Source organism: Juglans regia, chromosome 7 (genome assembly GCF_001411555.2).
Source record: "Juglans regia cultivar Chandler chromosome 7, Walnut 2.0, whole genome shotgun sequence".
NCBI classification, from domain to species: domain Eukaryota; kingdom Viridiplantae; phylum Streptophyta; class Magnoliopsida; order Fagales; family Juglandaceae; genus Juglans; species Juglans regia.
In genome coordinates this window covers 34,910,376-34,937,299 of record NC_049907.1, presented here as the reverse complement: position 1 = coordinate 34,937,299, position 26,924 = coordinate 34,910,376, and the positions used below count along the sequence as shown (strand labels likewise).

Sequence of the window (26,924 nt, the reverse complement as noted above, 5' to 3'; positions counted from 1 at the left end):
TATACGAATTTATGGTGAATTTTGCAAGTTGACTGTAATTGATCATTTATTAATTATATCTTATCAAATCAATCCGTTTTGTTCCCAAATGGGCAAATCCATTTATATCCAATTAAGATTCATTTAGTTTGTATTATATTTTTGTAAAATGCATATATATGATTGATAATATAAAGAGAAATAATTTGTAAAACTTTTAAATAGATAAATATCACGTAATCATTTTATAATAAAATAAACATCAGCTCAAAAAGTATAAAAAAAAATCTATTTTTAATATTGGAAAATATTTAAAAAAAAAATTACTCAAATTAGGATGGCTCTACTCTCACCGTTGAGAGCTCTTGTTATTTTTTTTTTATTATTTATATATATATATTTTAATACTTTTAATATTTTAAAAGAAATAATAAATCATAATATTATTAAAAAATATTTATTTAATTATTAAGTAAAAAAATAAAAAAAAATTATAGTAATAATTTCCAGTAGAAGACTAGCATTTTTCACGTGACCATGCTATACGAATTTTTTTCCAGCAGAAAGACTTGTTCTAGTGATATAAAAAGGCCCTCCGACCATGCTATCCCAAATTTTTTTAAAAGTAAAAATAAAAATAAACTAGGTCCCAGTGCAACAACAGTAAAATGGATCGCAGCTTCTACAACTTTCGTTGACGGTTAGATTAGATAATTCTATTCTTTGAGAAGAAATGAAAGAATGAATTTTATGAAAATTATTTAAAATTAATTTAAATATTTAAATATATTTATAAAAATTAAAAAATATTATAAATCTTGTATGTAAAAAAATATTAAATTAAAAAATATTATAAATAAATTTAAATCGAGATAAATTTAATAATTTTAGAATTTAAAATTTTAAAATTAGAATTAAACAATTAATTTCAATTCAATAGTATTGTCATTGGTTTGATAAAAAAATCAATAAATTTTTTAAAATTTAAATAAAATTATCAATATTAACTTCGTCAAAATGTAGATAATAGACAGGTGCACCTTCGGTTTGAACACGTGTGGGGACCCACCTAAAAGAGATTCTGAATTAGCACAATTCCCGAGACAGACAAAAACCTCTTTGGCCCCACTCTGGCCTCGCGAAATAAATGCACAACTGCCACTACCCTCTCTTTCTCTCTCCCTGCTCTCACTCTTCCTCGAGTTCCGTAAAACTCACCCAGCTCCGTCACTCAACGGTCATTCGCACTAAAAAAATATATGCGCTCTCACTCCCCCTGCGTACTTTAGAATCGCTTCTCATCCAATCTCCCTAGAAAACACCGCAAACACACACACTGATGCTAACCTACGCACCCCTTTCTCTTCTGCGTTACTAACTTGGTACTTACTGCCATTTAAAGGGGACTGTAACAGCCACTTTTATCACTGCTAATTTCACCATTTCTTTGAATACGACATCGTCTAGAATCTCACGGAGATTTGTTGCTCTCTGTGGGCTTTTCGCCGTTTCGTTCACTCGTTTTCTTAATGTGCTGTATTTTCTTTTGTTTTCATTAACTTTCTTGGGAACCAAACACAAGTTGATTGGTGCTGTACCTTACTCTTCACGGGTAGGCTCCGAGTCAAATTTACAAAAGCTGTTCTTCTTTTTTAGATAACTTTGAAAAACTTGTCGACTTCTGTCTCTATCGCCGATTCAGTATTTGGGCATTTCCATACCAATGATAATGTGGCTTCCTTCCATTGGTTTTTAGGGTTCGGTTTTGAGGGAGGCGCTTTCTATTGAAGAGTTGGTATCAGAAGATGTTCGGTTTCTCTCGTCGACGCTTGAAGCATGGAAGGTGAGCTTCTCTATTTTTTTTTTTTCGCTAGTTATTTTTTTTTCGCCTTTCAATCTATTTCCACGACTTTTTATTTTAGTAGGCTCAGATTAGATACACCACCAAGCTCTAAAAATTTACTAGAATTTGTTGGTCATGGAGAAATTTGAGCTTGTGTTTGCAGCATATTTCTTATTTATCAAAAAGGGGAAAGAAGGAAATATAAAAAAATTTCCAACCATATATGCATTGTAAATTTCGAACCTCTTATTCAGTTACATTTAATTGGCATTTTCTATAACTGCATTCTTAATTGCAACCTCCAATCAGCGACTTTTAATTCACAGTATGTATTGACAAACCTCGGTGGTACGCAGTATAGTTATTTTGTAAGATATGCATTTTGATGCCATTTTGGTTAATGTGGTGCGGCAGATTGAAAGTCCATCTATCAGACTCTGCTCAGGGAACTCGAAGTCCCGTAAAGAACCAGAAGCGGAGTAGCAGCGCTGGTGTAAGAATTTTAAGTTGTTTGCTGGTGAATTTGCATCAATGAGTCGGGGTGCGCTGAATTTTTTTGAATTTTTGCAGAGTGAATGTGCCGCACCTACAACTAGCCTTTCCGATGAACTCAATTGCCATTGTTCATCTGCTGCGCCTGAGATTAGTAATTGCACATCGTGGAACTCTGAGAATTGGATGGTTTTGTCAATTGCTGGGGACAAACCTACGGGTCGTTTTAATGTAAAATGCTATTTATGAGTAACTCTAATCTTGCTCTATACAGCACAAGTAATTGTATTTATTTGACGTAAGTTATTTTTCCAAAGGTCACTAGTTTACTTTATTTCATGAATAGCATGCAGCAGCTGTGATTGGGAACAAGATGATAGTGGTCGGTGGTGAATCTGGGAATGGGTTGTTGGATGATGTACAGGTAGGAAAATGTTTCTTTTTAATTTAATATATATTCCATGTGGCATGAATAGATTTAAGTTGTTTAAAAAGGAAATAAATAACATAAAGAGTAATTATGTTTAGCATCAGCGTGATTTGCTGGTTAAGTTATAGATGCAATTTAACATATGAAAACATTGAAGATCCTATGATAGAATATATATGTACTTTTTTGCATTTTCAGGTGCTTAATTTTGATAAATTTAGTTGGACAACAGCTTCATCAAAGGTTTACTTGTCACCAAGTAGTCTGCCACTAAAGATTCCTGCATGCAAGGGCCATAGTCTGGTAATATCTTGTGTCACATCTATATACCACTCACTTTATAGTTTTGCATTGTCTTGTAGCTGTAATGTGAATCATAGCTTATCTCTGTTGTTTGAATCTGTTTTGTTTTGCTTTTTTAAATATATGTGCAATATGTGGGATATTGTTCGTCATGGACAAAAAATTTTGGGTTCCTAGTCCTGAAGATATATCAACCCTACTTAGCTCCAACAAAAGAAGAAAAAGAAAAAAGATTTGTCAACTTGTTTCTTATTGGCACCGGGTGTCCGAGAATAATATCTCTACTAATCCCGGGAGTGCATAGGCCCTCGGCAAGGAGTTTCCCGCAAGTGCACCTCGGGTAATTTAAGGGGAAAAGCCCCCAGTCTGATGGCCCCCAGAGATTATTTGCACCCTAGAAGATTTGAACCTTATATCTAGAGGGAGCATACCACCAAGACTAAGGCCTTTATCACTTGAGCCAACCCCTAGGGGTTATTTGTCTTACTCATCTAGAGAAGAGTCTTTAATTTTTGGGTGTAAAGGGTGGTGAGCACCATGGATTTGCATTACTGTAGGACAAGTTTGTTAATGCCTCTGTCCTGTATATATCTCAGTCTGAGCTGTGTAAATATTTTTTTTTTACTCCCTGGAAGCTATCACAAGTAAGGTATAATGTGATCTATCCCTTGGTGTTAGATTTCTGGTTATTCATATTATCCCATGTCATGTTGGCTGCAAAAGCTATAAATTGTTATAGTGCTGAGTTCTTTCTGTTGCGATTCCTGACTAGATTTGTTGGGGAAAAAAGATACTACTGATTGGAGGAAAAACTGGTCCTAGCAGTGACAGAGTTTCAGGTTGGGTCTTTGTGTGTTTATGTTTTGATTTTGATTTTGTGTTGACATATTACATTTACTATGTTTTTCTAAATGATGTATCTGATTTTGGCTTTTGTAGTGTGGGCATTTGACACGGAGACTGAGTGCTGGTCACTTATAGAAGCAAAGGGTGATGTGCCGGTATTTAGCTGTACTTGTTAAAGGCTCCAATTAGATGTGTTGTCAGAGTAGCTTTTCTCAAGCCTGACTGCCCAAACAGTTCCTACTTTTGGGACTCCCAATTTGCAAAGCTCATTATTTGATTGAAAATATTTCTCGTATATATATATATATATATATATATAATATATATATATAAAACTTTTCTGATAGGTAATCAAGAAGTTTTATTCATAAGAAAAGAAGGCATAGCCCAAGTACACAGGATGTATATGTGTATATTTATAATAAATCTTTTTAATGACCAATTATTTATACTTATAAAAAAAACCCTTCCCATGTATATCGTGCATGCCAAATTCATGAGGACCAGATATTCTAGCCACCCGGTCCATGTAATTGCATCATCTCCAATTACAAATTTATACCTTAGCAAAAAAAAAATCAAATTAATACAAAGTTAGGATTGCTCTATGTAAGGAACATCTCTCAATCTCTGATTAACTTGACAATTCGCTAATATGAAATGCCTGGGACCTCTCAGTAACTTGTGTTAATATGCTAAAGTTATTGAGGAGAGTAAGAATGCCATAACTGTAGGCAGTCCATCTCGTGGATTACGGCTGTGGTATATGCCTTTCCAAGGACAAGATGTGATGTTACTGTGCTTTTCTCAGTAACATCTCTAATTTTGCTATTTTATTTTGTAATCACGAATCATTAGAAATTAATATGTATTGCAGGTTGCTCGCAGTGGTCACACTGTGGTTAAGGCAAGCTCTGTCTTGATCTTATTTGGCGGTGAAGATACTAAAAGGAGGAAACTAAATGATCTATATATGTTTGATCTGAAGTCTTTGACATGGCTCCCTCTTCATTGCACGTAAGTGGATTTTAGTGTACCTCTGAAGTTGGGGTGGAATTGTTCCGTACTCGATCCAAAGTCTAGTGTTTGTCATCTGTGTCATGGAGGATTCTGGTTCCGTTTCTTGTAACCATCTACCTTGATTGAGGAGCAAGATCCTTTTCTTATTCTTTTTAATTGTACGTACAGAGGAACAGGACCATCTCCAAGATCCAACCATGTAGCAGCTCTTTATGATGATAAAACACTTTTTGTGTTTGGAGGAGCATCAAAGTCCAAGACATTGAATGACTTGTACTCTCTTGACTTTGAAACGGTATGTAAAACATCTTTGAACATTTTGGTTGTTTATGGTTCTGGATTATGAGTCTTTCAGTGAAGCAGACTAAAAATATCATTACATGTGACATTTTATAATTAGATCTTTTTCCTCAGATGGTGTGGTCAAGAATAAAGATACGTGGTTTCCATCCATCACCAAGAGCTGGTTCTTGTGGGGTACTCTGTGGAACTAAGTGGTACATAGCAGGGGGTGGAAGCAGGAAAAAACGTATGCCTCATGAGCTCAGAAGCATTCGCTAGGATAAATTTAACCTGTTTATCTTATGTTGAAACATAAAAGCTTATGGACAAACTTAATGCATCTCTCTTTTTGCAAGAAAGTTCTTGATCTTGTGTTGCTCAATTGTGAAGTATAATATCAGTTCTGAGGCAACAAATAGCTCTAAGATAGAGCTTTGACCTATCTAATTAAGATGTTGCCGATGCTTCAGTGGATTCTTATTATTGTCTTGTTTTATACCCAAGAGAGTTGCAATGGTTCTAGAATACAGCCATATAATTTGTCACCCATACCATAGGAAGATTTGTAAAATTAACTTCATTTGGTTCCAAGAAAACATTTGATGACTTATGGGGAAAGAAGATGGAGAAGATAAAGGAGAAGAGTAAGAAAAGTAAGTGTAAGGATGATTGAGAAAGGTTGGCTTTCAACTCCTATGATTCCCATGATTTGGCAAATGTTTTACTTGTACAACTTGTACATCCTGACCTGTCTAGGTGCTATTGATATTTTTACAACTTCATAACATATTGTTTCTTTTGCCATAACTAACTCCATTATCCTCTAGTTGATGTTTTCTAAATTTGAAGTTTTTATATGTGGAATTAATTGCGGGTAGCTTCCATCAATTTCATCTCTAAACTTGATTGTCTGTTCTTTGCTTTTTTTTCCTTTTGCATTCAAAAATAATTTTTTCTTTCAAATCCTATTTTTCCAGGACATTCAGAGACGTTGATATTTGATGTTTTAAAAGTTGAGTGGTCTGTGGCCGTCACATCACTGCCGTCTTCTCTCACTACCAACAAGGTGAGCTATAAAGATTGTTCTTTGCATTGAAAGGTCTTTTTAATGTTAGCTTCATGCATTGTGGTGTGCCAAACATATGTATCAGGAAATCTTTGTTATCTCCATCTAAGTAGTATTTATGATCTTTTTTACAGGCAATAAATCCATGAGCTTTCTAGTTTATCCTTCAACTTCTCTTGGTTCTTAGGTTACTAGCTCAATTTTTTAATTTCATTTTGGCTGTTAGTTCAATTTTCAGATTAAGGTTGAGTTTGGATGTTGAAGTGAGTTGAGTTGAGATGATAAAATATTGTTAGAATATTATTTTTTAATATTATTATTATTTTGGGATTTGAAAAAATTGAATTTTTTATTATATTTTATGTTGGAATTTGAAAAAGTTGTAATGATGAGTTGAAATGAGTTCAGAGAAGTTAAGGAACCAAACGAAGCCTAAGGGTACGTTTGGTAAATGAGATGAGATGAGAAATTATCAAAACCTCACGATTTCCTTTCCAAACATCACCAAACACAAAACACTTTTCAATTTTAAATCTTCAACTTTTTCATTTAATCATTACTTAATCATTACAACTTTTACAAACTTCAAAACAAAACACAAAAATCAGTACAAATTTTTTAAACTTAAAAAAAAAAAGTAATATTTAAAAAAAAAAGTAATATTAAAAAATTATATTCAATTAACTTTTTAATTTTATAATATTTTTATTCAACTTTTTCTCTCATTTCCTAAAACTCAATAAAATTCAATCCATTTTGCTACTATTCACAGACCATTTCACTACTATTCATAGAATTCTGAGATACTCCAAGTGTTTAAACGAGCCCTAAAAGTAAACATTCTGGCTTTTAGGATGTTTTAAGTCCACTTTGGTGACAAATCTTAATAAGATGAAGCCATGCCAGATTGTCCATATCCTTTATATTTAGTAGTCTAGAAAACTTTTCTTATATGTCAGATTATGATCTACTGGCTCAACCCATGAGATGGAGATTGTACAATGTCTTTGCATAGTGTGCTCCTTGCTGTTAATTTATCTCTTACCAGCTTAATGTAAATTTGGTTTTGACTTTCTTATTTTATTTATTCTATTTTATCTATTAAAAGATTTCATCTTAAGATGCTGTACAAGTTGCATTATTCTTTTCATGCATGAATATTGCATATTGTTAGTTGCATTATTCTTATCATGCATGAATATATCTTCTTTCCTGTTGTTTTTAGCATAGTTGTATAAAACTATTGTTGTATTCTCAGGGTTTCAGCCTAGTGTTTGTACAGCACAAGGAAAAGGATTTTCTTGTTGCTTTTGGGGGATCCAAAAAGGAGCCATCAAATCAGGTTGGAGATAGAGGTCATGCATTTTCACATTTTTTTTCACTCTTTTTAGATCATTGATTTGCTTTATTTTATAAACATGTCTTATTGCAGGTGGAGGTACTGCTAATGGAAAAGATTGAGTCACCAATGGGTCGAAGATCTGCTCCTGGTGGATCTTTACTGTTTGAAAAATGCTCATCAGGCACAGAATTGGCTACTTCTTCCCAGCGTTTGGTTGATGCTGTTGCTAGACAAAATCTAGCATCTGCCGTTGAACAGCATGGTTCAGGAAGAAAATCTTTGTCAGATTTCTCAGTTATTGAGCCAAATCCTGTTTCTGGCAATCTTTCACTTCGAAAGCAATTCCATAATGAGGAAGAACACAAAATGGCTGTTAAGATGCCAAAGGGTTCAGAAGATGATAATCCTTCCTTACAGGTAGACTGCAGAAGTTTGCAATTATTTCCCATCTCTACTACTCTTCTTTCATTAAAAGTTACCTCGATATTGGTATGCAACTCTAACTTCCATTTTGGATGATTTCATAATATAGATCTTGAATTTAATTTTAGTTCGATTTTTGTTGACTTTGGACTCAAGACGCTAGACAATGACTGGTTGAATGTGAGTGCCATAGATCAAAGGTTGGTACAATTGACAAAAGAGTGGTTAAGGCTGGTTATCATAACCAATTGTCGGTATGAGACTAGAACTGTTTAAAGTTTCTTTCTATAGTGAAAGACAGTATCGAATGATTGTAAATGGAGAAAAAAACCATGTGTATGTTGAAAGTTGTTGGATAAATTGGTATTTGGACTGTGTTGAAAGTTGCTGGAATGAACTTCAGTATTAAAAAGAAGATTTTTTTTCTGATTTTTGTATCAAGAATACTAATCTTACAAGATGGACCTGGTCGGTATTCTACAAATCTCAGCTGTGTGGAAGATGATTCCTATATGTATTCTTTGGTGCATTTGGCAGGAAAAATGATTGGACGTTCGAAGATAGGGAGCGTCATTGGAGGAGCTTAGATTACTTTTTGTTAGAACTTTTTTTTTTTGGACCAACGCTGTAGATTTCAATGGCCTTGCTTGTCATGATTTTCTTGTTTCTATTTCTTCTTCCTAAATAGGTGTTACCTCTTGTATACCCCATTGTGTACTTGGGCTATGCCTATTCGTATTAATATTAATATAATCGTTATTTATAAAAATAAAAATAAAAAAAGATGGAGCATTTTGGATCTTTGAACTTAATGGCCCATGCAGAGATAAATTTCTTCGAATCTCTGCTTATGACTGCAATTGCATGCTATTCCATTGTTTTCTTCGGCCCGGGAGGGTGGGGGGAATTTGCTACCCTAGAATTACTGCTGATATAAATCTAAAATTTGTTAATATACCACTTTTATGTTCATTTCAGGCAACAGAACCCTCAACAAATAAATCTGAAATGGGAATTCAGAGTAACATAACTGGTGGCAAACTGAATGGTGAGGAAGCCCCTTTATTTGAATCTGACAATGCAATTCCTCACAACCATGGAAATGGAAATGTTCCAGTTGACAATGATTATGTCGTATTACCTGAAAGTGATATAAAATCTGGAGTGTCATCAGCTCCTGCAAATATATACCAAGTTTATGAAACAAAAATGGCTTCCCTGATAAGGAAGAATGGAAGTCTAGAAGGGCAGTTGGCAGCTGCATTGGCAAGTCGAGAAGCTGCAGAGAGGAATTTATCCTCAGTTTTCAAGAGCAGACAGGAGATGGAGAAAAAATTGGCAGACATGGTGAAGGAGATGGAGTTGCTTAAAGAGAAGCTTGCTGGTGTAGAGCTAGCACAAGAAGAGGCTAACAGTTTATCAAATATAGTCCACTCTGACAATGTACGGCTCGAGCATGATGTGGCTTTTCTGAAGGCAGTTTTGGACGATACTCAGAAGGTAATGCATGCAGTCAAGTCATGGGTAATTGCTTGTATATTGGATTATGTCTGATTGGCCAATTCTGGCATTTCTTTCTGATTAAATAAATGTTGTATAGGAGCTGCACTCAACTAGAGGAGTCCTTGCAGGGGAAAGGGCAAGGGCCTTCCAACTGCAGGTATGGCTTCAAAAATGCACTACTAGGGGGATAATTATCTGCTATTTTTGCTGTTAACATGAAATATTTACCATAGCCTTCTTTTGCCACTGTTATCTTTGGTTATGATTTATTATTGACCTGCAGATTACTATTTTATATGTTAATTTTCCAGGTCCTCAGGTTGTGGTTTTGATGTTGTAGGTGGATCAGTAGGTTAATTTATAAGATGGAAAGACGGCATAGGTTACTTTAGTGTATAGTAATTTTCCTCTCCCTATATAACATGTAACTTGTTGCGTTTCCATGTCTCCTTGATAAAAAATAGTGTAACTTGTTTATATATGAGTTCATTTCTGTGGTCAAACCCGTGGCTGCGAAGTTGACAATGGCATGCGAGTCTTAATAAGTCCTGGAAAATCTTACATCCGCATCATCTCCTTGCATCTATTTTATTAAAGGAGCATATTTATCTTAATTAATGCGCTATACTATTTTTCTGGCATTCTTCATGACACCATTGCCTCCTGTTGTCATGCAGGTTGAAGTTTTTCATGTTAAACAAAGATTGCAATCTATGGAGAACCGAGCACCCACCCCTAGGAAACCTTTCAATGTGTAGTACGGAGAATGGAGAACAAATCTGAATGATCGAGCTATCCATCAATGGTTAGTGGTAGTGGCTGGCTGTCTCATGGAAAAGCCAGGAGGCAGACAATGTAAGGACCACCATGGCGGGATTGGTTGGACAAAGACTAGACTAGACTACTCGGCCTCAGCCTGTGAAAACTGAAAATCACCCCAATGGGCCAACTGATGAGCGCTAAGTTTACAGTTTCAAGCTTGAAATAAAGAATCTTTGTAATTTAATGCTGTGAATATGTGAAGCCAGTATTTCTTTTGTATATTTGGTTGTATTCTGTTATATTTTTGTTTTACCTAAATGAAACCCATTCCACTTATCTTATTATCTGCTTGTCTGCCATTATTAATTCCTGGCAGTCTTCTTCTTTAGGATTAAGAGTTGGAGGGGATGGTGGCTCATTATTTCTACTGTGATTAATTTCACAGGTTTGGATGCCTCCCCCAAGCTCCATCATGGTCAGTTTGGTAGGAGGTCGTGTCTCCTACCACAACTCGTAGTTGCTGTGTTGCTTTTAATTTGATCTAATGGTAATTTTATTTTGAAAAAGTCTACACAACTTCCTACCATTCATATAACCTCCACACCATATTTTTTTAATTTTTATTATTTTTTCTTTTATATAAAATTTAATATATGAATATTAAATTGAAGAATTGAATTAGTTTAAAAAGAATAAATTAAAAAATATATTAAAAAAATTATTAAAAAATATGGTGTGTGGAGGTCGGGAGGTTGTGTAGCTCTTTTATTTTATTGTTTAAAAAACGGGCCATGGGATGAGGTCTTGTCTCTCGGACCTCTGTAACGAGTTCAGTGGATATGAACCAAAGCATTGAGCAGGAAGTACATGGCGGAAGTGGTCATTTACAAGGCTGATCTTTTGTGGTCCTCATGATGTAAGACTGAATCCTTTCTACGGGAGGGTTTATAACTCCACATGCATTTGTTGTCATACTCGTTTTCCGATCTTGACTTGCGTACTTAAATTACCACCATTTGCAGTTGTATACTTGTTTCATTTGCAACCGTGTCGTATAACTCCGCGGAACTTGGTTGAATAACTAACATTTAGATAGATACGATTTTCTGTATTCAGAGTTCAGACAAAACCAGTACTTCGACCTTTCTGCTTTGGACTTTTTTCAGAGTCAGTCTTAGTTCCTGCTCTGAACAGATTACAAGTTGTCTACAAATTTTGCCATAAACGCATCGTTAAAACGTAAAAGGAATCACCATTCACCACATAATTGGTCTAAAACCCATTTGATGTACAGGTTGGCATCATCTCCACATGAGCTAAACCGCAATAATTCCCTTCATCAAAGAGAAATATAATCAAACAAATCGTCTTGATGGTTTGGCCATTTGGCTTACATGTCAATTTCCAAAATGAAAGTAACATCTAAAACTGACACAATATGTTACATCATTTATACACATCCAAATATAAGAGACCCAATTTTACAGCATCCAGAAAACGGCCCCTCGCACCAATGCCTAATCTTCTTTCCTTTTTGCTTTAAGCCATATCCTCAAAAGATACATCAACCTCAACATCCATCCACACAGAATATATAAATGTCCTCTTTTCATACTTGCTAAATTCCTGCTTAAGCAGCATAATTTTAATTTTCCACTTATCTTAAGTGAAATCCATAATCGCAGGTCACCAGTTTGGCTTGCCAGGACAGGGCAGCACTGTGAATCTCAAATTAATTGTTTATTCACTCATAATCTGCGAGGGGATTTCCTCATTGTTGTAAAATATGAAAACTCACCGTCTGAACTTGTTGTCCTTACAAAAGATCAGTCTCTTCTTGGTCTCCATCAGCATCCTCAACCTCATTTTCATCATCTTCTTCAGGTGCATCAGGATCCACCCCCTGCAAAAGAATACAAGGTTAATCCCAGGGGGAGGCATTCGGATTTCCCCTTCCCATTAGTTTTACTTAAAAAATGTTCAATTGCTTTGGTTGATCATATCTGTGGTAAGCTTTCAATAGAAATAGAGTTATCATCCTGAAGCAAAGGCGGTGAAGTAGATGTGAAGTAATTGGAAAAATTATCAAACAAATTGCTGAAAAAAGAACAGAAGCAGAAAGGAACCTTCATTTGTTTTTCCAAGCGTTCTAACCCCTTTTTCGCAGCTTCATTCTGTGAGTTTATCCTGCAACAAAATAAAAATAAGTCAAATTGAAAGCATTTTTCAGATGAGAGCATTGAAGGATTTCCCATACCCTGTTCATAATTCACAAACATTCCTGGAAGTTGAAAAGCCTGACTGCGATTTTCATAGCATCCAATCACAGAAGTTGGTGATTTTGAATGGGTAAATTCAGAGCAGCCATTTCAAACTGGCTGTGATAAGACAACCTAATAATGATCCCATGCCATAGGTAGTCCTGATGGCTCTAATCAAGGATTTTTACCTTCATTTATCATGCAAAACACAATGGGCCCTTTTCATGCTCTAAAGCACCCCCTTACAAAAGAAAATCTGCAGCAATGCAGATCTTATGTCCTAAATCAGAATGAGATTCACATCTTATGTAAGGTTTTACCTCAATGCAGCCTGATAATGTGACAAAGCATCTTGAAGCATATTTGTGGCAGCAAATACTTGAGCCAGTTTAACATGAAGAGAGTCGTCAGCCCAATCTTTGAGGTATCGCTCAAGCAGAGATACAGCATCTCCATTTCGACCTTCAATAACATGGAGCTCAGCCAAAGCTAGAGCTGCACCTAGGTAACCGGGTTCCAGCCTAAGTGCTGACTCATAAAACTTTTTTGCCTGTGTTACAAATTTAGGTTATAGTCAAAACAATTTTTTTTTAGGGTTTTGAATTCTGGATGAAAGCAATATTTATTTCTAAGCTGAACCTGAATAGATCTTCTACAGATACCTTCTCTCTGCCACTAGAGTTACTGGCATGAACATCCCCAACTAATTTTAGTGCCTTTGCAGATTGAGGCATTGCCTTCATTGCCTCCCTGGCAGCATACAAAGCCTCTTTGGTTTTAGACAGAGACAAATAGGAATGAACCAAACCTGAAATCACAAGGGAGGTCTATATCATTTCAACGCTTCTACATTTCTCTATCATTCCTTCTTTGTTTAGAAAAAAGTCACATTAAACATAAATAAGTCAATGGTAAACCCTGTTTTCCCCCTTGAAAGCTGCACCTTGATATGAACGAATATCAGGTCTCAATTCTTGAGCTCCCCTGAAAGCAATTACGGCCGCTTCTGCTCGCTTTGCTGTTAACAAGAGGTTACCCTGAAAACTTGAAAGAAATCTTCGTGATATGGAATTGAAGATAAGAGGGTGAGAAGAAAAAAAAAACTCCCGGGGTACAAGGATTCTGCAATATATCATCCACAAGATACACCATTCTATCATGAGTGGAATTGTTTTAATACCTTCATAATATAACCTGGTATATGCCTCTCGTCAATTCGGATGCTCTGATTGCAAAGAATTAGTGAATCTCATGAGATCTAGTAATAAGGAAAGACATCTATCCAAGCTTTTCTCGAATTAACTGACCTTGTCAGCATAAGACAAAGCTCCTCTCTCATCTTTCCTTTCCCACAGTACGGACAAAGTCACAAAAACTTCTGGCTTTGTGGGATCAATACTCAGCAAATCATGTGCTAACTTGTTTAGCTTTAAATAATCAGACTTCGTCTTCAGAAGCATTGCATACTCATCCATATAAGTAACAATGTATGGATCAATTGATCGAGCCTGAAAAGACCAAAAACTCTATGCTTATATGTTCTTGCAAGTATATGCCTCCATCTTTGTGTGTCTGCATGCACACTTGTGTATGCTTGAGTGAGTGTGTGTGTGTGTGTGTGTGTGTGTGTGTGTGTGTGTGTGAGAGAGAGAGAGAGAGAGAGAGAGCACTACAATTGTACAAACATAATAAGCTAGAGCCTATTACCTTTTCAAAATTCATGATGGCCTCGTCGTTCTTTCCAATAATGGCTTCAATCTTCACATTACATACAGGTAAAAAATAAACTGAAGTTAAAATGATGTAGGCTTGCTAGAAGCAACTTACTAAATGTACCATTCAAGACCCATGTGAAATTTAATGTCAGTGATCAGGCTAGAAAGGCATCTGAAAATCAAAGAACACCCACAGACAATCATATCCCGCAGAGAAACATTTGGCAATGTGTTAGCAAAATTGGTTTCCTTATCACTATGCATCCACAGGCGGACTTGAGCTTGCATGGTAATACAAGGTAAGTTCCAAATATCTTTTTGCTTACATATAAAATATTTAAGCAGTTGGCTGATAATAAATACAACATAGCTAGATAACTTATCTTAAATAATGTCTTGCAACCTTTCCCAAGGTGGAGGTTTCTTTTTTTTTTTTTCTTGTCAGGAGGGGCAGTGTTCGTTGTTGCAACTAACTAAAATTCAGTCAGCATAATGTTGACCAAGTATTTACTCTAAAAAAATCGAAGGGGACCTCATATAGGAACTACATTTCACTTTCTCATAGCAACAAATAAAAACATGGCAGTTAGACAAAAGCATCTAGCTAGTTCGGTGGATAAGATGGCTGCGCTGCAGTTCAAATAGCATTATCTTCCTTTTTTGAAGCTGTGTACCCCAAGCCATGCCCAGAACAAGGGTCCTACCCAGACCCATTACTATAAAGGCGGATTTTGCATGCAGGTCTGAGGCACACTACCAGAGAAGAGTAGTGTTGTTGACCAACATATGATGGAAAAAAGGTAGCCAGGAAAAATCACATCTAGAAAATCAAATTTATATCCCTGTGAATCATTTCTATAGAATTTGCTTCTGCCTACAAGATTTACCAGATAGAGAAAGAAACTGACAAGCATTAAGGCATTAGAACTTAAAAAAAGCAAACAGTTGTCATAAAAAGTGAAAGGCTGTGACAAGTAGCCCAAGGTAATTGTGGTTTTCATAAACAGAGAAAATCAAATACTTTTTTGTTAAGTGACACAAACAGCTTTGATGTATATCACATGAACATGACTCAATCAAGCCGAACTAGCAAGCAACACAAACATTTTTGGCATATTAACATGCTGCAATTTGTTTTAAAAAAATTGTACCTTTGCAATTTCAAGTAACAAGTGTATGTTATTAGGAAAACGTTGTAACAGATCTGAAAAGAGCTCCAAACCACCTGCCAATAAAAGATGCCACAGTAAAAGATCGTCGACTATTACTCAAGCAGAGACCAAGCAAAAATTTAGATTTTGTAACTTCAGCTGTGGGAGAATTACATCAGATGATGAGAAAAGTGACAATAGGCCAAGTGATCAACGGTTACAATTCTTGCCTTGGTCAGAGTTCAAGTAAGAGCAACCCCCTTCTTCAACCAAGGGTGAGTTTCACACAAACAATCAAAGTTCTCCAGATAGAAAGACTCCAGGACAGTTACCAAAAATGGCACAGATCGTGTAACTTTCACCAGCCTGAGCTATCCTTTAAATGTGTATATGAGAAGATATTATATTTTCATGCAAATACGGAATGTAATAGTCCATCATGCCAGTTAAAAAACAAGTGCAGTAGCTCTAGGCTTCATTTGGAAGCATCATAGTAATTAGGTTCTTGATGTCAACACATATCAGCAGTAGAAAATTTTAGAACGCAGATCATGCGTCAGGGTCTTAATATTTGATGTACAGGCAACAGTCTATATTCACTCCACGAACAGATAATATTCTCAAAATCAGAAGTGATGTTAGTTTACCTTTGTAATCATTTGACGCAATGCAACATTGGGCCTCAACATAGCGCTGCACAAAAAGGGCAATTATTAATGAAGCAATATATCCTAACAGAAACATCAGTGTAAGTATCAATAACTAATTTTTTTCGTTCTTTTGAAAAGAAAACCACATTTTTAATGTCCATGTTTTTGTGCAGGATAGAAAAATAAAAATAAAAAATATTTCCAACATGAGGGGCACCTAGCATTGCATAATATAATAATGACTTAATGATTAAAGAAACTTGATTAATTTATAAGAAATATGAATCAACAATCTAGCCCATGAAGAACTAATATTGACCACTTGCTTCGTGGCTAGTCTGCACTCTTTCGACTTTTTGAACTTACTAAGGAAATCAACTGAGACCCATTATTAGTGGCAAGCGAGAGCAATTGGAGGTTTGACTCGAGGAATTAACAGTCCAGTGAATTGATAGATTCAGAGAGACAACTCGGTATTAAGAAACTGGCTCTATTTCTAAAGATAGAATCGATTGGGGGATGCCAGATGCAGAAACGGTTCTAGTCCCAGCAGCTGAGGTGTAGTGACAGGTGAGAACGATAACAACATAAACAGCAAAAGATCTATGGGCTGTTTGCAATGGAATACATTCAAGAGTCTGGTACAGTATATCTAGAGCAAATAGGCATTGCGTTAGTTGCTTTTGTAGTCGATTTTGAATCCCAATGTTGATTAGACACAAAAGTTTCAAGGGAGGCAAACATGGCTAGATAGTAGGTGATTATGACATACCTTCTAGATTGAGGGACACACCTGGTAAACACCATACAGGAAAAATACCAGCCTTCCAGATCGAGGGAAGAGTCCCTTCTAACTCCAGCTCAAGCATTACTTTGCAAGTTAGACACCGTTGTCTCGGGACTAACATGGGATACGCTCAAGGTCTTACTGATTTAGGTTAATTTATTATGTCACCCCTCAATAGAGAGGTCATTTGGATGAGAAGCTATGTGCTTTTCAAAAATTTCCAGAAGAACTAGTTTAAAACAATATAGGTTTTTATTAATATACAGCACCCACGAAGTATGGAAAGTGCCAAACATTGGGAACTACCTGGGGAGGAGTTAGAAAAAGGAACTAGAAAAAGTGCGAACCACTTAAATAGAGGAATCTATTGTATTTCATCCTCTGTTCCCCATAGCAACTGGGGATCAAAAAGCACCAAATTTGATGACTTACTAAGGGAAAGACGAAGTTATTATATATTACCGGTCGGCTGGTTGTCTTGCAAAAATAAAAGAAAAGGGATTAGGGGACTGGATTTCCACTCATAAGAAAGAAAGATACCTTTGGCGAATTTGTATTTTTTGTTCAAATGGGATGGGGTTCAACTTTAATTCTTCCTTATGAAACATACCTGCCCAAGAAAATGGGCCACCAAAGCTGCTCATATTAGGTGAGGGCCTTACCCTGTTCACTAGCATGAGTTTTAGGAGCAAAGATCACAGATGCTATAATGGGCACTCGGATAAGCTTTCCACCTTCAGATATCCACAACAATTGTGGCCCACGTTGGACTCAAGCCCATTCCTAAAAGAAAGAGAGGAATTTATCTGCATGGATGAGATCTTCATCAAGAAGATATAGGGTAGAGGCTTTCTTGTGGTGGTAATTGTAAACATCTCTCTCCTTTTCTCTGAGCGTACACAGTTTTCTTGTATGCTGATTTAGGCACATCTCTCATTCTTAGTTTCACACTGGTCTAATGAATGAAAGTTAGTCTTTTAGTAAGCGTATATAAGCAGCGTTTAGTGCATAAGCAATTCTTTGGTGGCTGCACTGAAAGGCACGTATGGTGGAGGTTGGCTGAAGATGGCTTACACAACATTCAGAACCAGCCTTGGAAAGAATGATTTTTTTTTACAACTAAAAAAATAAGTTTAAGATTCACTCTTTTACACATCACGTGGATGAGTACTTGGAGTGCATGCATGGACTGAAGCTCAGATAATAAGCTATTTATGAAAGAAGGGAAAGAAGTCCTACCACAAGCAACTGACAATAAAAAGCTGATAATAATGAGGATGATTATGCTAATAAGTGCCTCATGATACAATATATTCTCTCAATAACTACTTACTTGCAGCCAGCGGCTTGAGTCAAAATGATCAAATGAAGCCTTACCGCTTCTCATAGGAGTCTGGAATCAAAATTAAAGAACACCAGTGGTATCAAAAGAAAGATCATCTTATTTTTCAAACACTATGAGCTAGAAGGATGATAATGTAATTCAATCAAGTTACAATTAGAAGCTCCAAATATGTAGAATGTAAACATTGGCCTGATCATTGATACACAAGGGCATCGCAGAATTTTCAAATTAGCAGATTGAACACTCATAACAGATATTCAAAATACATATGATGATACACAAAATTCTGCTAGCCTAGATATGGTAATGTAGGAGATTTAACACTCACAACAACATAAACTTCTAGCAGATGAAGAAAAATACGACTGCTTGCATGCTTACATTGATAGAGCACATATATCAAATTAGTTTAATGCTTTTCACTAACAAACCTGAGGAAACAATGAAATAATGTCCTTAAATGTAGCTCCCAGTTCTGCTAGAGCTGTAATAGCATCAAGGACATAAGGGCAATGCCTGTCAAAGAGAAGCATGATTTTGAAAAGCAGATAAACTAATATCACAAGCATCAGTACTGTTTTTACAATTCAGGTGATTGAGCATTCAGAGAGCAGGCATTCACATGCTAGAAATGCACTTTTTATGCATGCCCTTTAGGCAAGATAAGGCATGTAGTGATGAATATTGGATGCAGCAGCATTTATGGGTCTGGAAACTTCAATGACAGATAATGGCAATCCAAACATCAAAAGAACGTTCAATGCATATTCCTAGAGCTACTCACAACTTGTTTGTAATTTTTATTTGCAAGATAAAATTGGTAAATTAAATAAGAGCCACAAGGGTAAGGCTGAGATAATATGTGATAAACCATATTGAGTGAGTATAGGCAGTGCATGGGATCCCACATTGCTAGGGAGGAAGAAGTTTTTGCTCTTTATAATAATTCCAATAGACTCCAATTGTACCATTGACTCAAGCTTTTGGAGCATGGACCCAGATATGGCATGGGCCTCCCTTGGGGCGTTGCAAGTATCGAATAATTCCCAACATCCTCATGGGCTGTTCCATCATAAGTGGCACGTTTCCAGTCCCACATTTCTAGATGAGATTGTAGTATTCCCGTATTAAGTGAGTATAGGTGAATGTGATCCTACATTGCTAGAGAGGGAGAAGTTATTGCTCTTTACAATGATTCCAATAGGTTCCAATTGTACAATTGACTTGCACCTAGATGTGGCTTGAGCCTCCCTCGGGGCGTTACAAACTAAGAAAGAACTACAATAAAAGAGATCCATCATTTAACACAGACTCGCCAAAATAAGGCATGTATTTTTGTTGTGTATGGGGAGAGAGAGAGAGATGGATAGATAAGTAGAGAGAGGGAGAGAAGTTTGTCTACAATGGATATTGAACCTTCGACCACAACCCATCCTCACTTCAAATACTGCACCTTCACTATTGTGCTTAGTGGCACTAGCTAGGCATAGCAGTCTTTATGTTCAGGCAAGTTAAGATAGAATGTCTACACGAGACCAAGAATGGATTATTGTCCACTCTACTTTTTCCTCCTTTTCATAAGCAAAACTGTGTACTTGCACAATTCATTGTGTTCAGATTTAGCATAAGGAGATATAATAGAGAAAATAAACTAAAATATAAAATGAAAGACAGCTGGTATTAAGAAATTCAAATTGTCAAACCTTAAGCACTCTTTGTAACAAGCAATAGCAGGACGGATATGTCTAGAATTTCGATAAAGCTTTCCCATCAACAGATGCATCTGCAAATTTCTTGCTTTGCCAGGGATTCCCTCCATCTGCAAAATATAAGTGGTTATATAATGATGTTGCACATCAAAGAACCCAAAAATAAGGTAAAAGAATAGAAACAACAATTAAAAAAAACCAATAAATTGCCAGGTTCTTCCTTGTCCATTATGGACTCACTTCACAAAAAAAAATTCTCAACATTCTGCATAAGTGGACAGAGGCCACCATCAAGAAAGTGTGTTTTGTGCACATGTGAAGGGGGGAGAGATAGAATCAATAGTCAAAACCTCAGCAAGGGCTGCTCTGTTCTCACTCAGTGCACAGTGACAAGATGCGACTTTGAACTTCACCTGTTCATTAGACAGAAAAGGTAAATGATGCAAGAAAAAATAAACCTTAACCATAAAAGAGCCTAACATTAATTATTAATCTCCACTAAGCTGTAAAGGGACTGAATTCATAGCAAAAAAAAATCACTCTACCTCATTTTCATTAATTGCTGAGATGTTAAAAGAATTTGGAGAAGATGACCTGTTTGATGGTAGTGAACTTCTAGAAGTTGTTTGACTCTGTTTAGGAATTATCTTGTAGTATTGCAAGGCTTGCTTGTATGTATGCTGTTAGAAAACAGATTCAATGAAACTAAAAATTTCCCAACAAACAAAAATGATGATGATGATTCATGATTGATGATGATCATATGAACAATTTGAGGCAACCAATCAAAAAGTAATGCATAAAGAATAAAACTAGATTTTGGTACCATTTAAATGTGGACTAGTTGACCAATGGTCTTGTGGCTGAGTTGTGCTTCTCCTCTCATTCAGAGATTATGTTTGAGGTTTAACAGGGTGGCAATATGTGACACAACCCATGAACCCAATACGAACACGACACGAAATTAGTGGGTTTGAGTTTGATGTTAATAGGTTCGAGGCAAAATGGGTTGACCTGCTAAGACACGATTTATAAACGGATCAATAGCAGATTAACCCGCTTAACCTGAAATCAACCCGTTTTGACTCGTTTAGGTTTTATTTCAAAATCACAATTTTATTATTGTTGAGTTGTAATATTGATATTTCTCAGTATGTTTATATTTTTATTGTTGAGATTGTAATTCTGGACCTACTCATATTTATTATTTTGTAGGGTTTGTAATATTGATTTTATTATATGTTAAAATTTCAAAAATATTGATATTTTTTGTTAGTAGGTAGTCTTATATTTTTTTTAAGATAATGTGGCTACTAATAAATATAGATTTTAACTTTTGCATGAAATTTTGTTAATCAGGTTAAATGGATTATGCGTGTTAGTTCAACTCATATATATGAAATGGGAATAAATGAGTCTTTTGTGTTAATCTATTTCTAATTAAATATTTAACGGGTCAAACAAGTGACACGACATGACTCGTTATCTAAATGGGTTGGGTTAGAGTTTGACACGTTTAGCTTAACAGGTTGGATTCAGATTTACCCATATAGTCAAATGTTCTTGACTTGACACGACACGACACGAACATGACCCGAAACAGTAATTGAAACCCCTGTCACTTTGACTCACCATGGGTGCAAGATTAGGGGAAATTGAAACTCTCCTATATATTGGGAATATATCTATATGTATGTATATGCATATGTATATGTATATGTATATGTATATGAATACAAACATACAGACATAAACGTATAAATATTTCCGTGTGGTTAAACCAATCATGTAAAGAAGATAAAGCCATACATTCTCACATTTGTCCAATGTCCCACATGGCATCAAAAGTTCCATAGACCCCAAGCTTGAAATCCTCCAACATTAATATAAAAGCAAGTCCTAGACACACTTATAGTAATCTTCCAATTTTGCACCAGGGTTTGATGATGCAGCTTCTTACCAGGTTGTGTCAATACTCCAAAGTTGCATGTGTGAATAAACTAGTCACATTCAATCCCAGCAATCAATTTTCATGCTTCACTCGACTCTTTTGAAACCTGGGGCGAAATCTCAATGAACAAAACCTTAAGTATAGATGGTCTACTAGATTTTCACTATGGTTGTTTAGGCTATCGAGAGTCTAAGGGGATGTTTGGAAATAAATCTCATCTCATCTCATCTCATTTCTTTTCTAAACATCATTCAAATACAAATACTTTCAAACTAACTTTTTCAAACTAATCATTACAACTTTTCTAAATTTTTAAACAAAAAATTAAAAATAATTCAATTTTTTCAAATCTTAAAACAAAAATAATATTAAAAAAATTATATTCCAACAATATTTTAACTTTATAATATTTTACATTCAACTTTTTCTCTCTCCTTTCCCAAAACCCAATAAACACTTAACTCAAACTATCTGACTATTATTCACAAGTCATCTTACTATTATTCAAATTTTTGTTATCTCATCTCATTCCCCAAGCATCCCCTTGGATATCAATACAAAATGACAACATTTCTGCTTATTCAGCAATTAGTGATACAAGGTACAAAAAACACGCAGGTCAATATATAATAGAAACATTGGAATGCAAACTAAATGATTAAAAAATGCATTATATATCATGGAAATTCAACAGTGTCTAGGTAGATTGTGTTTAAACTGCGATATTCGCATCATATATCATGCATCATATTCTTACAATTGCTCTGCGATAGTCGCGGTCGCGGAACAATGCGTCACCGAGAAGCACCTACAGGAAAAGGTACAGAGAAAATTGAACTGCGATGAAAAGCACGGTAAAGCCCGGGAAAATTCCAAAATATGAGGGGAAAAGGAATTGAATTGCCAACCAAGCTCTCAGCCTTAAGATGTGGAGTGGTTTCAGCGTTAGCAGCAGGTGAAGAAACAAGAAAACAGCCCTATCCAAGAAAAAACGAAAATCAGACAAAACTCACACTAAAAATTGAAATCCAGAGATGAACATAATGCGTAAAATCGTAGGTAAGTGAGGAATACGAGCATCTGAGCGGAGCTGTAGAGGCCGTGCTCGAGAAGAATAGCGATCTGTTCCTTGGGGACGTCCATTGCTTTGCGCGAGCTCAAAACTGAGCGCTCTTGGGACTCGGAGAATCCTGAAGAGAATGGCTGCCACAGACCTGGAGTGACTCTCACTGAGAAAACCCCCCAACCCCCGCTCTATTTTTAAAAGAAAATCAGAAGCCATTTTTAAAGATAAATTATATTTACAGTCGCAAGAATTAAATTGAAAAAAAATATAAATATAATTTATATAAAAATTAATTTTTAATAATAAATATCATTTTTTTAAAATAATTATATAATATTTACATACTTTATGATGGTAAATAATTTTATTTATTTTTTAAAAAATTAATCTATATATAATTTTTAAATAAAGATTGTTCATATAAATTTATACAATTATATTTAAAAAATATTTAAAATTATAATAATAATCCATGATAAATTATTCAATAGCAATTAAAATAACAATATAACAGATAGTAAAAATAAAATATAACAATATAATCATTAATGGCTCTGATACCAAAGGCGTATATCCCAGATATGAAATAGATAATTAGATAGTATTAATAGTAATAATAGGCGGTATAACCGGCCATATGCATGATAACAGATAGAGCATGCGATTTAACCGACCATATGCATGAGGAAATAAATAATATAAGAGAGATATAAGAAATAAACTTCTTCATTAAAAACATAATACTTACAAGGAGATTAATTCTCAAAGGAGTTGAAGGTTGAAGACATTGGGAAAAAGGATTGGGAGATGGAGTGAGAAGGACTGGACGAACAGAGAGGTTTGAGCGAGAGAGGAAGGGATTTCAGATCAGGAATTCTGAATGCCCTTCTTTCCTCGTGAACCCCTTATATAGACACTTAAACAGTAAGTCTAATAATACATAAATAGTACCAACCGACACTAAAAACAAGAACAGTATCAGCCGACACTAAAAATAAACACAATACATGACACGTAAATAAACACAATACAGCCGACACAAACACAATACAGGACACGTAATCTTGTATGTACAATAATAATCTTCTAGAGAGATAATATTCTTGACAATTTCCATCTGTTTTAATCGAAAAGCAATAATCTTTTAGAGTCACATATTCTGAGGATCGTAATTTGCTAATTCAAGTTCAAATGGGTCTTGAGAATCCATCAGTTGCACTGGATGATAAGGTGAGTAATCTTGAGAGGGAGAGGCGGCTTGGTTACTTTGGGAGACCTGTTGAAAATGAGAGACCTGATGTGCTGGTGATAATGTGGATTGCTGTAGTGGAGATAATCTGGCTTGATGTTGTGCATCTTCTTCATTGTCACTGTCTGATACTTGTGACATTGCTTCAGCTAATTTTTTCAAATCTTTCTTGTTGGTAATGGATGCTAATTGTGCTTGAAATATGCTTCTTTGGACTAGGACTTCCGGAGTTTTGGTAACTTTCGAAAACATTTTTAATACATGATCATAATTGTATTTTTTTCACCATTTGACAGAAACTTGACGGGCTAGAAACATAATAGTTTTGAGAGAGGGATGAGGTTTGATAACATATTCCCATTTCATAATCCAATTTAATTTTGTTTTGAGAAAAAAGAGCAGAAATGGAGAACAATGGTTTAATGCTGGTGGATTGTCATTTTGTGAAATAAAATTTCGGAAACTTTCTTGAAGGGGAACAGGAAGGAGAAGAGTTTCAGGTCCGTAATATTCCCACCATAGTGAGAACCATCTCGGGAGTGTGGTGATTTCTTGTAATTTGTCAAAATGAAGGAACCATGAATGACGCAGGTTTTTATTTTGTTTTAGAAACATTTTTGTCCATGCTTGCTGGTAATCATAGTAATCATAATAAGGGGGATCATAAGGATGAGAGAACTTTCTTGTTAAATAGGGATTTTTTTCCCATTGTTCCAGAGTGAGAACTTGTTTAATGGCGACTTTATGAAAATCAATGATTGGTGATGCAGGTGGAAAAGGTTGAGTTTGTAGAGAACAAGGAATTTCAGAGAGAATAATTGAGTCGGTATCTACTAATATGAATTCATAAAAATGCTGAGTTTTCTTAATGTTTTGTGGAATATAATGCCAATCTGGTAAAAGGAATGCATCAAGTAATTTATGGGGGTCAGACAGGTGTTGAATTTCAGATTCAATAGAAAAGACTGGATGCCAATGAGACTTGATGATAATAAGAGATGAAGAAGGTTAAGATAATAATGGAGGATTAATAATTTGGGAAGGAGAAGAGGAAGAGGGAGAAACAGCTTTGGAATAGGTCGATAATTTTGGGGCAGCTAATGGTGAAAATGAATTATAAGAGGGTCTAATATTTTGTGGTAATGACCCCAATACCGTATATGGTCTTGGAGTTGCGGATGGACAAGGTGAAGGATAATGAGGAGATGGTAGCCTTGCATATGAGGATTTGGACTTTACTGTGGACTTTGAGGAAAACATGATTTTTCCTGTAAGAATTCTAGGGATAGAAAATCAGGAAGAGAATTAGATTCTCCTTTAATATGTTCAATATCAAAATAAAAAATACTTAATATAGTTTGTCATCTGGCAAATATTTGCTTAGCAGCCAGGTTTTTAACATCTTTGATCAAAACTTCTTTGGCTGATTTACAATCTATTCTAAATAAAAACTTTTGATTCAGCAAATTATCTTGGAATTTAGAAATACATAATACAATAGCTAGAATTTCTTTTTTAATAGTACTATAATTCTTTTGGGTAGGATTCCAACATCCTGAATGGAATCGAACAATTTGTTCCAAATCAGTTGATAATTTCTGTTTCATAATTCATCCATATCCAAGATCAGAGGCATCTGTTTCAACAATTTTTAAAAGTATGCGGAGATGGAATTCCTAGACATGGTAATTTCTTAACATGAGCCTTAATTTGTTTTATAATATTAGTATGTTCATCTGTCCAAGGAGGTAGGTTCTTTTTTAATCTTTTAAATAATGGCTTACATAATGGTCTGAGAGATTGGTAAAAGTCTGCGATATAATTGAGACTTCCTAAAAATCTCTGTAATTGGTTCTTATCCTTTATTTCGTCTGAAAATTTATCGGCAAATTCTATAGCTCTACTAATTGGTGTAATAGTTCCTTGATAAATCTTATGTCCAAGGAACCTGATTTTATCTTAAAATAATTTTATTTTAGGTGATGAAACTACTAATCCATTTTGTTTGATGATTTGAACAAAAGTATTTAAATGTTTCCAATGTTGTTCAATAGATGAAGAAAATATTAATACATCATCTATATAAACTATTGAAAATTGAGTAAAAGGGGTAAATATCTCATTCATAATATTTTGGAATTCACTAGGGGCATTTTTTTAATCCAAATGGCATAACTTTCCATTCAAAATGTTCAAAAGGGACTGTAAATGCTGTTTTATATCGGTCTTTTTCAGCAATTTGAATTTGCCAAAATCCACTTTTCATATCAAATTTTGAAAATACTGTAGCATTATAAAGTCGAGATAATAAATCTTTTTTATTAGGAATTGGATATCTAATCCATTGTAATACTTTATTTAGAGGTTTATAATTGATGACTAGGCGATGAACTCCTCTTTCTAATTCTGCCTGTTTCTTAACATAAAAAGCAGCACAACTCCATGGTGATTTACTTTTTCTTATTAATCCTTTTGATCTTAAATCCTTTATTTCTTTTTTACAGTATTCTAATAATTCATTATTCATTTGGATAGGTCTAGTCTTGGTTGGAATATTTTTTTCAGAAAAATCTTTTTCATAGGGTAATTCAACTATATGCTGTTTTCTGTTCCAGAAAGCATTAGGCAGGTTAGAGCATACCTCATTTTCAATTATAGTTTTAAAATTTTCAATTTTTTGGATTAATAACGGGTCTTTTAGTTGTTCTTGGATTCTTTTGTATTTTAATTCTTGTTTTAAAAAACTTAT

At 35.1% G+C, this 26,924-nt stretch overlaps 2 protein-coding genes across 4 annotated transcripts; one reads left to right on the top strand and one right to left on the bottom strand.

Annotated features, from left to right (window-relative positions):
• The first annotated feature begins 1,268 nt into the window (after positions 1-1,268).
• Positions 1,269-10,632, top strand: LOC108995030 (acyl-CoA-binding domain-containing protein 6). Its single transcript, XM_018970487.2, has 17 exons — positions 1,269-1,591; positions 1,736-1,822; positions 2,237-2,315; positions 2,393-2,545; positions 2,661-2,738; positions 2,943-3,047; positions 3,820-3,886; positions 3,987-4,048; positions 4,771-4,910; positions 5,082-5,208; positions 5,328-5,442; positions 6,173-6,261; positions 7,520-7,603; positions 7,694-8,020; positions 9,005-9,526; positions 9,627-9,686; positions 10,207-10,632. The coding sequence occupies exons 2-17, from the start codon at positions 1,785-1,787 to the stop codon at positions 10,285-10,287; spliced, it is 2,127 nt and encodes a 708-aa protein (XP_018826032.1). The 5' UTR covers positions 1,269-1,591; positions 1,736-1,784; the 3' UTR covers positions 10,288-10,632.
• Positions 10,633-11,479: 847 nt separating this feature from the next.
• Positions 11,480-23,107, bottom strand: LOC108995032 (anaphase-promoting complex subunit 7). 3 transcript variants are annotated; one of them, XM_018970490.2, is made up of 19 exons: positions 22,935-23,107; positions 22,769-22,837; positions 22,618-22,668; positions 20,455-20,589; positions 20,260-20,322; positions 19,904-20,019; positions 18,632-18,716; positions 18,189-18,248; positions 16,066-16,111; positions 15,419-15,492; positions 14,260-14,310; positions 13,860-14,060; positions 13,733-13,777; positions 13,496-13,589; positions 13,215-13,360; positions 12,873-13,102; positions 12,418-12,478; positions 12,090-12,194; positions 11,480-11,625 (listed from the first exon to the last, which is right to left on the bottom strand). In XM_018970490.2, the coding sequence occupies exons 1-18, from the start codon at positions 23,001-23,003 to the stop codon at positions 12,108-12,110; spliced, it is 1,683 nt and encodes a 560-aa protein (XP_018826035.1). In that variant the 5' UTR covers positions 23,004-23,107; the 3' UTR covers positions 11,480-11,625; positions 12,090-12,107. The 3 variants fall into 3 exon arrangements, with proteins under 3 accessions (XP_018826035.1, XP_018826033.1, XP_035548235.1); XM_018970488.1 differs by having other exon boundaries at positions 11,604-12,194; XM_035692342.1 differs by lacking the exons at positions 11,480-11,625; positions 12,090-12,194; positions 12,418-12,478 and having other exon boundaries at positions 12,935-13,102; positions 13,192-13,360.
• Positions 23,108-26,924: the final 3,817 nt, after the last annotated feature.